At 34.9% G+C, this 13712-nt stretch overlaps 1 protein-coding gene across 3 annotated transcripts; it reads left to right on the top strand.

Annotated features, from left to right (window-relative positions):
- Nucleotides 1-1254: 1254 nt before the first annotated feature.
- Nucleotides 1255-11825, top strand: spty2d1 (SPT2 chromatin protein domain containing 1). Of its 3 annotated transcripts, XM_017354057.4 has the most exons (7): nt 1255-1749; nt 1936-2050; nt 7134-8525; nt 9478-9634; nt 10919-10996; nt 11168-11257; nt 11350-11825. In XM_017354057.4, the coding sequence occupies exons 1-6, from the start codon at nt 1690-1692 to the stop codon at nt 11253-11255; spliced, it is 1890 nt and encodes a 629-aa protein (XP_017209546.1). In that variant the 5' UTR covers nt 1255-1689; the 3' UTR covers nt 11256-11257; nt 11350-11825. The 3 variants fall into 3 exon arrangements, with proteins under 3 accessions (XP_017209546.1, XP_005170733.1, NP_001153443.1); XM_005170676.6 differs by lacking the exon at nt 11168-11257; NM_001159971.1 differs by having other exon boundaries at nt 11168-11539.
- Nucleotides 11826-13712: the final 1887 nt, after the last annotated feature.

Below are 13712 nucleotides of genomic sequence, written 5' to 3'. Positions count from 1 at the left end.
TGAAATATGTGTTCATTTTTTGCAAAATGAAGAAAAAATATATATTTCATACAATATGCCAATAGTAAGCCTACTAAGTAGATTGAAAGAAATGTTAAGAGAAAAAAAAACAGCCAGAGGAATAAAAATATATTAAAATGAAGACAAAAATTTTTATGATGCAACAGTTTGCTTGTCAATTTTGAATTTACCGATAATATTAGAGTTTCTGAGAGCTTTTTTTAGTTCACATTCATATAGCATACTGTTTTAACTCATTAATGAAATGAAAAAAAAGGTTTTCCACCGACCACTTCATTTTAAGGAAGATTATATGAAAGTTTACCATTATAAGTCAGTTGAATGATATAGGTTGTATCCTTTTCTATATTGTAATCATTCACACATAGATAATTAACTAGAATGGACCTTTTTTATTATTAATTCCAAGAAACTGTATAATACAGCTTAGAATACAGTACATAAGAACAGTTATTTTACACAATATTCAAATTTGTTGAACAGGATAAAGAGCAAAACAAAAAAGTACATAAAAAACATTAAAAAATGCAATAAAAATAAAAAATAAAAATTTAAGTAGCATGAAAGATCTCACCATATTTTCTCAAGAAAAAAGCCAATTTCTTATTATCAATTAATCTAAGTGATTTAATTAAGTTCTATTTCACATAATAAGTCTATAAAAATAAATAAATAAGGAACCTGTTTGTTAATGTAGGTTTCCCAGCAAGTATAACAGTGTTAACCAGAATGAACAACATGATTGACATATTGACATATATATATTGACATGATTGACATTTTGACATATATATATATATATATATATATATATATATATATATATATATATATATATATATATATATATATATATATATATATATATATATATATATATATCAACAGTATAGGCCTATATATTATTACAAAAAAAACAGCCAAAGAAATAAAAATAAAATAGAATTAAAACAAAAATATAATTAAAGTACAGTTTACTTGTCAATTCTGATTTTACAGATAATATTAGAGATCCAGAAAGTTTTTTTGATTCACCATATGCTATGTTTGAATTCATCAGAAAAAAAATGCTTTTCCACACAACCACTTAATTTTTTGTAACGTTTTTATAAAAGTTTACCATTATAGCCATTAGTTGAATGAAATAACTCCATACTTTTCTATATCGTAATCACATATGTCATTAACCAGAATGAACCGCGTGTCTTAAACAACCGGAAATGACGAGCGAATGTGAACCGGATGACGTGGGATTGGTTGCTGTTTCCAGAACACACAAATATCACAAGAAGATTACCACAGTTCACGTTATTTTACAGCTTTTCTGTTTAACGTCGTTTAATGACAACTTGGGGAAACTGATTTTGTATCACCGAGCAAAAACGGAACGTAACTTTTTGTTTATTTATCGGGCGCGCTCCCCGTTGTTTAATGGTTTAAATGCACAACAGCTGATCAGAAATGACGGACAGAAGCTAAAGAGAGTTAGTTTACTCGATGCTGTCTTTTTAGCTTTCCTTTTCTTGCTCTATTAGTCGTTTAATATCGAAAGCTTATTTCCATATTGCATTTACGGACACAAAGGCTGCCTGAAATTTGTGTTTGTCGATTGGTCAGTGGTAGCTATTGCTATTAGCTAAGAAAGTGAACTGTGGACAGTGAAGGGTCATGGATTTCGACAGTGTGCTGTCTATCGCGTCCCAAAATCAAGGGCTGAGCAGCTTACCGGTATGTACAAGTAGAAAATTATGTAAAATATAAAAACATTGCAACATGTTACTCATGGAACTTGTACATGTTGCATGTTTAGGCTAATATAGAAACCTAATATCAAAAGTACTTTATTGTGACTTCATAAATAGAAATATGCATGTTTACATTGCCGTACTTTTTAATCCTGTTTTGCTCTTTTAGAAAAGGTATAGCTTAAAAACTGGCCCACCCAAGAAAGATCTCAAAGTGGGAGGAGTTAATTCGGCTGCTGTGCAGGCCTTCTTGAAAAAAAAGGCTGTGGAGCAAAAGAATAAAGGTATTTTTTTTATTTCAAATCTTGTTTAATTGTGTTTAACATTATCTTCTATGTTATTGCATGTTGTAAATTAGTAGAGTTTTTTTTTTCTTTTTTTACACAAGGAAATCAGTTTAGATTTAAAATAACGAATATAATAAAAGCCTCTGTTAAAAAAGCCTGCATTTTATGCCATGCTCATAGTATGTTAGCACCTGTAAAGCTACTGTAATCATGTAACTAAGGTAAAGTTGGTTTTATATTCACACAGTCAGACTTTCTCGTTAATAATACAATTTCAGAAAAATATTATTTGCAATTTCTTACTAGGTAAATCATATTAGCAACCAATGATTATCAAAGTACAACATTGTTAACAGTGATTTAAATAGTGCTAATGTTGTTTTGAAGTCATACTTGCATGCTAATTCAGACCTAATATTCAAAGTAGTATAGGTAAACACCATAGAGAACGTTAAATGAAGGAATGTGCGAATATAAAACTGACTTGACGTCAATATTAGTATACAGTCAATAAGTTAAATATAGCGAATTTTAAAGGGCACTTATTTTACCCCTTTAACAAGATGTAAGATAAGCCTTTAGTGTCTCCAGATTGTTTCTGTAAAGTTTCAGCTCAAAATACCCATCAGATTATTTATTAAAAAATTTAGGCCCAATCCCAATTCTATTTTTGTACTCCTACCCCTTCCCCTTGGCCCTTACAACCGAGGGTTAAGTGCAAGGGCTTCAAAATGTACCCCTAAGAATTGGGACAGCACTACAGCACCTGTACACGTCATCATATGTGCTTGCCATCTCCTGCTTCCCCTGTGAGATCAGACGATGGCAACTGCGGTAGTGATTCCAGTTGTGTTATTTTTTGGTATTTATCTTCAGCAGATCACTGAAGGCATATATTATGTTATTATAACGATCTAATGTGGTAATAAGATCGTAACTGTTTTGTGTATTCACACAGTGGCCGTATTCATCAATGTAAACGCACCAAAAACAACATTAACATTATAGCAGACACTGTTAAAAAGCCCATTGACAGCCACTAGACACTACTGACAAGGTATTCGAGTTTCAGAATACTGTAGGACTGCTTTACAGGAGTTATTTAATAGGGATTATAGATCGCAAAATTTTGCGTTTTTTTTTTTTTTTTTTTTTTTTTAAAAGCATGACGGTAAAACATGAACGCGTTTATGAATTTATTAAAACATGTGTTTGTCATAAAATTTCGTAATAATGACAAAAAAATACTAATTTGTGGATCTCCTCACTTCCGTGTTCAGCAATACTGCCGCTGTGGCTTTTGCATTCTGGTTTCAAGTGTGGTCCTGAAAAATCTTTGTTGGAAGGGCTATTCACCCCTTCCCCTTAGCCCTACGCCTTCAAGCTAAAGAGAATTGAGACACCCCTACCCCTTGGCGTGCACGCGCAAAACGAGGGGTAGGGATAAGGGGAAAGGCTAAGGGGTAGAATTGGGATTGGGCCTTAGTATACTGTCGCTGTTTTTATAGCCTGCGGCTTTAAAAAAAAAACTAATTACTTCTCCCCGCCCGCAGCATGTGTGTCTGCTTATCACAACGCAAGCGTGAGCAGGGCGTGTTTAATTCCGGCGTCCATGTTAATAGATTAGAACTTTTCATACTGCACGCAGAATGCAGTGCGAAGCGTGAGCGTCAATGAAGCTGTAGTGCTGCGATAGTTTTGCCATGGTGTCTATTTTTGCCGCGCTGCTCATGCTCATGCTCAATTAAAGTAACAGTGCATTTATGATGACCAAAAACACACTGAATGACTGCAAGAAGTACCCAAAAAATGCATCGATAATATCCGCGGATTTTTATGTATTCAGTCAAATGAACTTCAAGGATTAAAAACAAATATTTATTTGGGCCTGAACTACAAAACCAAATATTAAACAATTTTAGTTATTATTATTATTTATTATTATTATTATTATTTAGTTATTATATATTATTATTATTATTAAGTATTAGTTTTTCTTAGTAATGCCAAGTTCAGACTGCATTATTTTAGCCCCCATTTTTTGACTTGGCTACACGTTTTGAGAAATGCCTAAAATCACAGGCAAATTGGTGCTTGTTCACAAGAGTAACAATCACACAGTTAAACTATCAAAGATGTAATCTAAGAAAATCGTAGATGAGTCGCCGACGCCCGTGAGATATTTGGAAAGCTAAATATTTGGAGCTGTCTGTGATTCAAATCATACCATGTGAAATGTGCTCTGATTAAAAATAGCATCACCGATCACCTACAGCCAATGAGAGGGCAGCATTCAGTGCTGGGTACCTGCAGGCCAGCGGGAGGTTGGGGGAGAAGTTAAAAACACTCATTTTCAGTTTATTTGGCCCCTAGAAATTGAGGAAAAACTCCTGGAAGTTTGGCAGGAGCACCCTGTGTTTGACGTGTCATCTAAGCAATATGCAAAACAAAAAATAAAAAAGTTTAAGAGAATTTGCTCGTTTTAATGCCAGGTGAGCAAAATAAGTACATTTTCTATCCCACTAAAGGCTTCTTTCTCATTATGTAGTTAATAACAATATATTTATATATATACTTATGTGACCTCGCGCTGTTTCCATGCCTTCTCATGTATGTTTGGTTGTGAAACGTAGTTTTGACAGTTGTTGGTGATTCTTTCTATTTTAAAGTCTTGCAGTGTGAACAAAGCACAGACGGAACGCTAGCCCAGATAGTCATGCAGTGTGTACAATTGTCTTCTGACCAAGTGTGATGTAAATGACATGAATAAATGACATGAATGACACTCCTTAGAGTGTGAGAAGCATACAGCTCTTTAGGATCTATATAATTCGTAATATAAAGACTTGCAGGTTAAGAAAACGGCATAGGAGGAAGTTGCCACAACTCTTGGTGCATTTGAAAAGTAAAAAAAAAAAGTGTATTTATAGATAGATGGGTAACTAGATAGAATAGACAGAGATGGATTGATCTGTGCAACAGCTGCCGATAATCTGCGTGCTACAGATGCAGTCGGTGTGAAAAGCAAACATCTGCGTGCTGCTTCTGCTCTCAATATGCCCTGCTCATGCTCTGCTTGCAGTGTTTAATACGTTATTACGTTACGTTATACGGCATTACATCATGCATTACGTCAGATAAACAGCACAGTGACAGAGACAGACTCCGATGAAGCTGAAATAAAGCTCATTAGTCAAAAATACTTTGTAATTTTATTTTGTGTATAAATGGTAAAGTTTATTTTGTGTATAAATGGTAGAGAAGTCTTTCTGAAATGGTGAATCACACGCAAATGCTGTTTGCAGTACACGCGCGCGCACACACACACACACACACACACACACACACACACACACACACACACACACACACACACACACACACACACACACACACACACACACACACACACACACACACACACACACACACACACACACACACACACACACACACACACACACTCTCTTTTATGTGCGCCTTTACTGATACTATGTAGCCGTGGTGGTTATAGTTTTTAAGAATAACACAGTGATTTTACTGTCTTTATTACAAACATTCTTTGCTTTAAAAATGTTTTAGACGTATGATAATCACAAAGAGTTATTAAAAAATATCTTAATCCCACTTTATTTGCAAAAAAGAGTTTTGTGGACGTGTATACATGTTATTATAGAAACATGGTGCCTTTCAATCATTTCGGTTGTTGGAGAAAACCGTACTTCTGTCACATCGCGATGGGCCTTAAAATTACAGGGATTTAGTTTCTACTTTAACATCAGGCACTTAAAAAAAAGGACCTAATGTGTTTATATCACTCCAGTATGACAGTGGACACAATATACCTACACACAGTTTGGTCCAAACAGATTACAAAAGTTGATTTTCATCATAGGTGCCCTTTTAAATCTAAATTATTTTGCCAATAAATGAACATTTTAATTGTATGTTTAAAAGTCCCATTAAAATTAAAATAAAAAAAATGTAGATGTTAGTTTCAGTCTGTTTGAAAGAACATTTATATGTTGGTGTGCTCCAAAATAGTGACAACATTTGCAGTAGGGCATATAAAACCAGTATAATTAAGTAAAGCTTGCAGTTTGTCATTTCTGTCTAAACGGTTCAACGTTTTTTTTTTATTTTACATCATGATTCAGTTTGTCATTAAAGCTTGACCAATCAAATGCTCTATAGTGTCTGACATGTCCAGCCATGTCAGCTTCTCATTTGCTTTCATTTGATGCGCTTGAGCTAAACACCTCTCACTCTGGTAGAGCAGTGATTAAAAACAAAACGTTATTGGCTACTTTTTAAAAAGGGGAGGAGCTACTCCACGGCCCAAAGTGATTGTCTTTAGCTGCGTTCGAAACAGCCTACTCGGTAGATACTACGCTTGAATTAAAATGTGCTACTTGGCCGTTTGAAAAGTAAGTTCTATACAGTATGAAATGTAAGCAGTATGAGTGGAACTTAGATGTGCTGCATCCAACATTTTGTCATGATCATGTGACCTACTTGTGTGAGTTGCATCGCTTCTCTCTCATTCATGAATTATCTCTCGGAGCATCGTGGGATAACGTAGTGTCCATCCGATGCGCACTTCAGAATCTCGCCGGAATTAGTAGGTCATCTGACTACTTCTCACAAACTGTTTTTCGAATTCTATGAATTCGCACTTACCACTCGGCTCTCATACTGTTTTTAGCGTACTATATAGTATAAAAAAAAAAGTATGTGATTTTGGAAGCAGTCTTTGTTTCAGTTGAAATTATTTTAACAACGAATAAAGATGTACATTTCAACACACTTCATGGGACCTTTTTTTGTAACCTATAAGGTATAATAATAATAATAATAATAACAACACATTTTAATTTGAAAAACAGCAATGGCACATATGCCAGAAAGTTAAACTTGCATGATTTTTTTTGTTTTTTTTTACTCCTGTCTATTAAGGTCATATCTATATGGTGTATTTAAGAATTCCTGCACTGGCATTCATTGTCATCTATTGCTGTTGATGTCATAATTTGTTTTCTGTTTTTGATAAAGTAAAAAAAACATTCTATGTGATCCTTAGAACAACAGGATAAGAAAGCAAAAGAAGATCTGCTGGCTAAAAGAGTGGAGCTGAAATCAGATAGGAAGGCACGAGCAATGGCATCACGAACCAAGGACAATTTCAGAGGTTACAACGGCATCCCTGTCATAGACCAGCCTAAAAAGAGACAGTCAAAAGGAAGCAGTACGGAAGAGCAGCAGAGTTCAACAAAATATGAAGGTGGTGATTATGATGATGAGGATAATTTTGACTATGAGGGCACAGATTCTGAATCTGAACCAAGTAGGCCTGTTAAACCTCAGGCTATATCTCGGCCTGAGTACTCCAACCGAGTAGAAAACAAACCAAAAAAACTCAGTGCTCCAGCTAGGCCCGCCTCGTCGTCAATGAACTTTGCAGATCTACTAAAACTTGCAGAAAAAAAGCAGTTTGAACCTGTGGAATTAAAAGTAGTGAAGAAGACAGAAGAGAGGCTTAGAACAGCAGAGGAGATCCGCGAACTTGAAATGGAGCGCAGAGTTAAGAAACTGGATAAAGGGAAGGATGTCAGATCAGACAAGAATTCAGGACAGAAAGACAGCCGATCTCAAACCAGCTCAAATCCTCAAAAGAAGCATGTAGACAGAGATGGCAAAAATGGAAGATTTCCAAGGCCATCAGAGGAGAAGCACCAGTCAAGCAGTACCAGCAAAAAGCCAAAGCTTCAAGCATCTAGTGAAAGAACTCCAACTTCTGCCAAACTCCATGGAGACAGAAGCAACTCAGGCTCCTCAGGTGCCTTAAATAGTAAATCTGCCATGAAAAATGGCGCATCGTTTCAAGCGAAACAAGCACCACCCAGACCCTCACAAGGCCAAAGGCCCGCAACCTCAAGTGACCTTACCCCAAGGAAGGGGAATGTCTCATTAACTCAGGCGAAATCAAGTATTTCGGGAAGTTGTCCTCCTGGTGCAGCTAGACCAGGTCAAGGACCACATAAAAACTCAGCTCATGGAAGACCTAGTAATTTCAGTACCAGTGGACCTTCTCAGAAACCAGCAAATCCAGGGAAGTTATCGCGACCTGGGAGCAATGCTCCACCTCGGCCTGGTGGCAGTGGAGTGGTACGACCCTTCACTGGTGACCCCTCGAAGCAACCGAGACCAGGTGGTAATTTGCAAAGTCAGCAGTTTCCAGGAAGCTCCAGAGCTTCTTTAAATGGACCAAAGCGAATGGAACGTGGTGTTTCTGGGTCACAGATGAACAGGATGAGCTCTGGCCCCGGAAGATCCCAGTGCACTGTTGTTTCAGAGACCATTTCAACAAAGAACATTACACCGAGACCTGGGATGGTCCAAAGACCCCCAGGGCCACAAGGTCCCAGGACTGTGATTGGTCCCTCGGGCCACAGAATACTGGTCAAACCTTCTGGTAAGTAATATGAGAAGTGTTTCATGAACTTTTAATTTTAAGAGAGCTACAGACTCAACAAATTCCTTTAGTAGGAAAAAAGTTAGTAGTTCATATTTTTTTTCTCCCAACTTTACAATGTAAAAATGATCTTGTTAAATGACAGGGCATCTTTCTTATTCAAATATTATACAAAATTTTCAATTTCTAACTTTATAAACTTATCACTAAGGCCTTTTGTTTACACCTGATGTTATGCTTAAAAAAAGGATTTGATGTACTTAATTTTTGGTGAATATTGCAAGTTAAAGTACTTAACATTAATACTTAACATAATAATAAAAACATGTTTTTGGTGACTGAAATTACAGTCAGAAGTCACACACAAAAAACTGATTTTAGACATTTTTTTTCCTGCATCTCATAAGTGATATGTTCAAAGAGGGGAAGTGTTTATTTTTGTAAGCATTCTGTTTTTTTGTGAAGCCACAAATTATTTATTGCAGTTCATAAACATGAAAGAAGGCAGCAGAAAGTGATGAGAGCTTTCGTTTCTGCTCTGATAGCGGCAAAACCACACAATACTATGGGTTTGTGTTAGAAACAGTACACATAAGAGATCATACATTTTTTTACATGAATATTACACACTCAAAGCAAGTTTTCAATTATAGATGACGAAGTTTTTAAATCCCTTCTGTCTAATTTACTTCAACAACATGTCCCATGTTAGAGTGTTAAATATATTTAATTACATTTGTAAGTGGTTAAGCTCAAACATTTTGGAATAGAACTGAACTGTTGCATTGAATTTGCATAAGAACAACTTTGAGTGATTTCCACACACATTCGGTTTTATTAACAAGTCTGTTTGTCTTAGAAATACAATTAGTAATGGCATTATTTTCTAGTGTATACTACTGACATGTTTTCTAGATGCCTCTTTTATTTATTTATTTGTATTTTTTTAAAGGACCAGCATTGCCTCCTATAACATCCAGTTACAAACGGAAGTTCGAGGACGAAGAAGAGTACGACTCTGAGATGGATGACTTCATTGACGATGAAGGCGAAGACCAAGATGAAATTTCAAAACACATCAGGGAAATATTTGGCTATGACAAAAACAAGTGAGTCTTACAGAAGTATTTGATCGCAATGTGTTTTGACCTGTGCAAGGTTACAACTATTTATTGCCACATATTATGCAGATATTATATTATTCTAATCATGGATTCATTCTTCAAATGTCAAAATAAAAGATTTAGGCCTGAAGTCTGAAGTTTAATATGCGGTCCTGGCGCCATCTTGTGCATAGACAACGTCAATTGTCTTTGACTAATGGCGACTGACACGCTGTCTCTCAGAAATTATAAATAATTTAAAATAGCCACTATCCTTATAAATCAACTGCATAGTTGCAATCTAAACAGCTACATTCTCGACTAAAATAGCCTCAAAAGTACATTGTTGCCCAACAGCAGGAATATTTGTCAAACTGTAGAGCGTCCTCTGCTTCTATGTGGGCGTAGTAATACACAAAGATAAAGAGGCCTTTGTGTGCTGCTACTGGCACAGTATGTCACGGCTATCAGCCAATCATATTCAAGAGCCAGACAGAACTGTTGTATAAAAAAAAAAAATATATATATATATATATAAAAAATTATTATTATTAGTGTAAAGCTACGGTCAAACTGCACTTTTCTCCCCACAGACTTCCATTCATATGCACGTGAATGCAACAGAGCGATAACACAAGCTTGTGCGACAAGTTTCACGGTTCGCTGCATTGCAAATTTCAAGCTTGGTGACCTGTGAAATCGCATCATGTGACTGCGTGAGACCAATCAAAGATCAAAGCATGACCTCTCAGGACAGAAATGTTAAACGTCTTTTTTAATCCCGCCCCTTTTCGCAGCGCCATTCTTCACTGCATAGCTTCACAGCCAATCACAGTGCTCAAATCCTAGTGTGACCAGCATTTTAAAACGTCCATTTCCCGCTAACATTTGAGCGCTGTTAATGGCTGTGAAGCTATGCAGTAAAGAATGGTCAACCGATGACCTGCACGGCCAACCAGTCATTTCTGTTGAGCATTTCTGTGTATAGATAGATAATAGATATATCCATCTCACTAGGAGCCCAACTATTTTACGCAGTCAGGGAAGTTGCAAATTCATACAGATGTATTCCTTTGAAAATGTATGACTTTTTAAAAGGGGGCACACCCCTCACCCCACTCCTCATTGGGGGTTAAGCAAATTGTATTAAATGAGATTGTACAAATGAATATGCTTCAACCAGTAAATTAAAAAGTTACCTATTGCTGTGAGACTGCGTTTTTGCATACCATACATTAAAATACAAGGATTATTTGTGTGCATTGTTGTAACAGTCTTTTATTTGAACAGATATAAAGATGAAAGTGACTATGCATTGAAGTTTATGGAGAGCAGCTGGAAAGAACAGCAAAAAGAGGAAGCGAGGAGGTAAGACAGTAAATTCAGCTGCGATCTTCAAATGAAAAAATAGCAGCTCTGATTTGGTTCTTAATTTCCTCCAAATCATCGCACTGTTGCCTTTTTTTTGTTTGTTTGTGTGTTTTGTGCTTTTTTTGTTTGTTTGTTTGTTTTTTTTTTTACCCCTGATTGTCTGATTAGCCTGCGAATGGCAGTGCTTGAGGACGAGGAGGAGGAAAGAAGAGAGCTTGAAGAGATGCAGCGGAAGAATGCCAAGAAGAGAAAATGATTGTGATCATATGCTGAAATAAAACACTTCTCTCCCATTACGCAGAGGACCAATTGAAGTTACGTTCTTTAACATCTGCTTTTTTCTGCTTCAGTTTACGCCTCGGTATCAAGGAGGATGAAGAAGAAATGAGATTGGAAGAAGAGGAGATGAAAAGGAAACTAGCAATGAAAAAGCGGAAAAAGTTCTAGTTTGCTTCTCTTTGACTTTGATCTTATGCGGTTGGGAAGGTTTCAGGTAGAACTAGAATTGGAAAGAAAATGCCTTCCGTGTTACACTATTTATTTGAATGCCCAAGCAATGGGAGCAGGTTTGCACTATCAAGAGCTCGTCTGATACAGCTTTGGAGAAAATAATATATGAGAATAATATCTGAGAATCACGATGGCAGTTTTTGTATCTTCAGAAATGATGAAAGTATATTGATGTGGATGCCTTATATGTCAAGCACCAACAACTGGTCCTGATTTAGGGAGAGTTATTTTATTGTACTATTTAATTGGGGAGATAAGATGCAAGACATTTGACATTTTTCCCAATGTAGTTTTTTGTTAAAGATTATTTGATCAATGTTGTTGTCCTGTCATTTCTTTGTTGCCTGGAATTGTGGAACTGGTAGCAGAAACCTAAGTGTGGAAATGTGTTCAAACTCCAATAATAGCTTTGTTCTGTGGACATGCTTTGTGCAAAAACATTGAACAACATCATTTATGTCAATATTTTCTGCTTCAATTAGACAAGTTTGTAACAAGGTGAAAAAGCTAGTAGTACAATATTAATATAGGTTGGAATACAAACATTTTTGATGTTGATGTTGCATATATTTAAAGGCTTGTAAGAGAATGGTTAGGGCAGTACATTTATTTTAACAGAATTAGCTGCTTGCTAAAACCAGCTAGAAAGCCATAAAATCATCACCACTAGCCTTTCATTATTTTCTTCGAAGTAATGTACATAAATAATCAATTTTTATTAATTTGACCTGGTATGCAAATCATGTTTTACACTGGCTGTCAGCACCCAGTCAAGTACATGGTGTAATTTTCACGGAACTGAGATAAAGTAGATCAGTAAATTGATTTTTATTAATAAATGAGCATATATAAAGTGTAGTACATTTCCTATCACTGTGTTATTGATTTTGTAAGAGTATATATATATATATATATATATATATAGATAGCTAAAATCTGCAGGACACTGGACACATGGCACAAAGGTTGCAAGAAGTGGTAATAAGAAAAAATCCTTATTATTATTTTTTTCTAATTTCTATGACAGCTATGTTCCATTTATTTTCCTTATTTGATGACTTGGGTAACTTGTAAACTTATGAACAATTTATGAAAAATCATAAATTTCCTATCCCATTTAAGAAATTTAACGTTGTTGTAAATGCTATTTTTAAAAGAATTAATACATCTACCAAAATTCATATTTCATAAATAAAAAAAGAACCATAGAACCCCCCTTATTATTAGAAGGTATTAGTGTATATGTTAAAAAATGCAACAACAAACTTATTCTTCGAATTCTCCAATAAAAAAAAAATCTAATTGCTCCAAGAGGGAAATCATATTGGTCAGCGTTAATAGTACATATTGATTGGAAAAGAACATGCCTCTCCCATATAAATATGTAATCCCAAACAAAGGCAACCTATTTTAAAATTCTGCACAAAATATACTCGGAAAATGCATTTATCTCAACATTTACTGATACTGCAATTTCTTGTTTTTTTCTGTCAGATTTGATATAATTATTTGAATAAATCACAACAAAACAAATATTTAAATTTAAAAATATTTTTTGTTATTATTCTAGTCCCAATAATAAAAATGAAGAATATATATACTTATTTATATTATATGCAATAATATAAAAATTATAGAAACTTTTTTATATTATATGCAAAAATTCTTTATCCACAAACAAAAATGGCTTAAATTCTCTCCCATTTGCTTATTTTTTTTCATTAAAATTAATTCCTAAAGCTATACGTTTATCGAACAACAACAAAAAAAAAAAATTCTGCAAGTGAATAGAAACATATGGAAATATACCTTTCATAAGTTAGTCTTAAATGCTTTCTGTTTTTTATTTAATTTTGTACTTCCCCTTTTTTTATTTTTTCCTCTTTTTTACTTTCTATTTCTTATTTGTTACTTATTGTTCTTGTCACTTTGTAATTGTTCCTATCACCTTGTAATTGTATGTACTTGTATTCCAGTCTCCTACAGATTACTTTCTGATTTATTTTGTACATTTCTTTCTAAATAAAAGTTAATAAAAAAAAGAGTAAGAGACCGGTGGTAATATCAAACATGTCGTGTTGTGCAGTAGGACGCCAAATTCGAAAGTTCAAAAATAGAAAACTTAAATTTTACACCACTGTTTTAATGCTAACCGCAGACATCTCTGATTAAAAGGGAGCTGAATGAAGTGACCTATTTAGAA

The sequence above is a fragment of the Danio rerio genome, chromosome 25, assembly GCF_049306965.1.
Source record: "Danio rerio strain Tuebingen ecotype United States chromosome 25, GRCz12tu, whole genome shotgun sequence".
In the NCBI taxonomy this organism is placed as follows: domain Eukaryota; kingdom Metazoa; phylum Chordata; class Actinopteri; order Cypriniformes; family Danionidae; genus Danio; species Danio rerio.
This window is presented reverse-complemented; position numbering and strand designations above follow the sequence as displayed.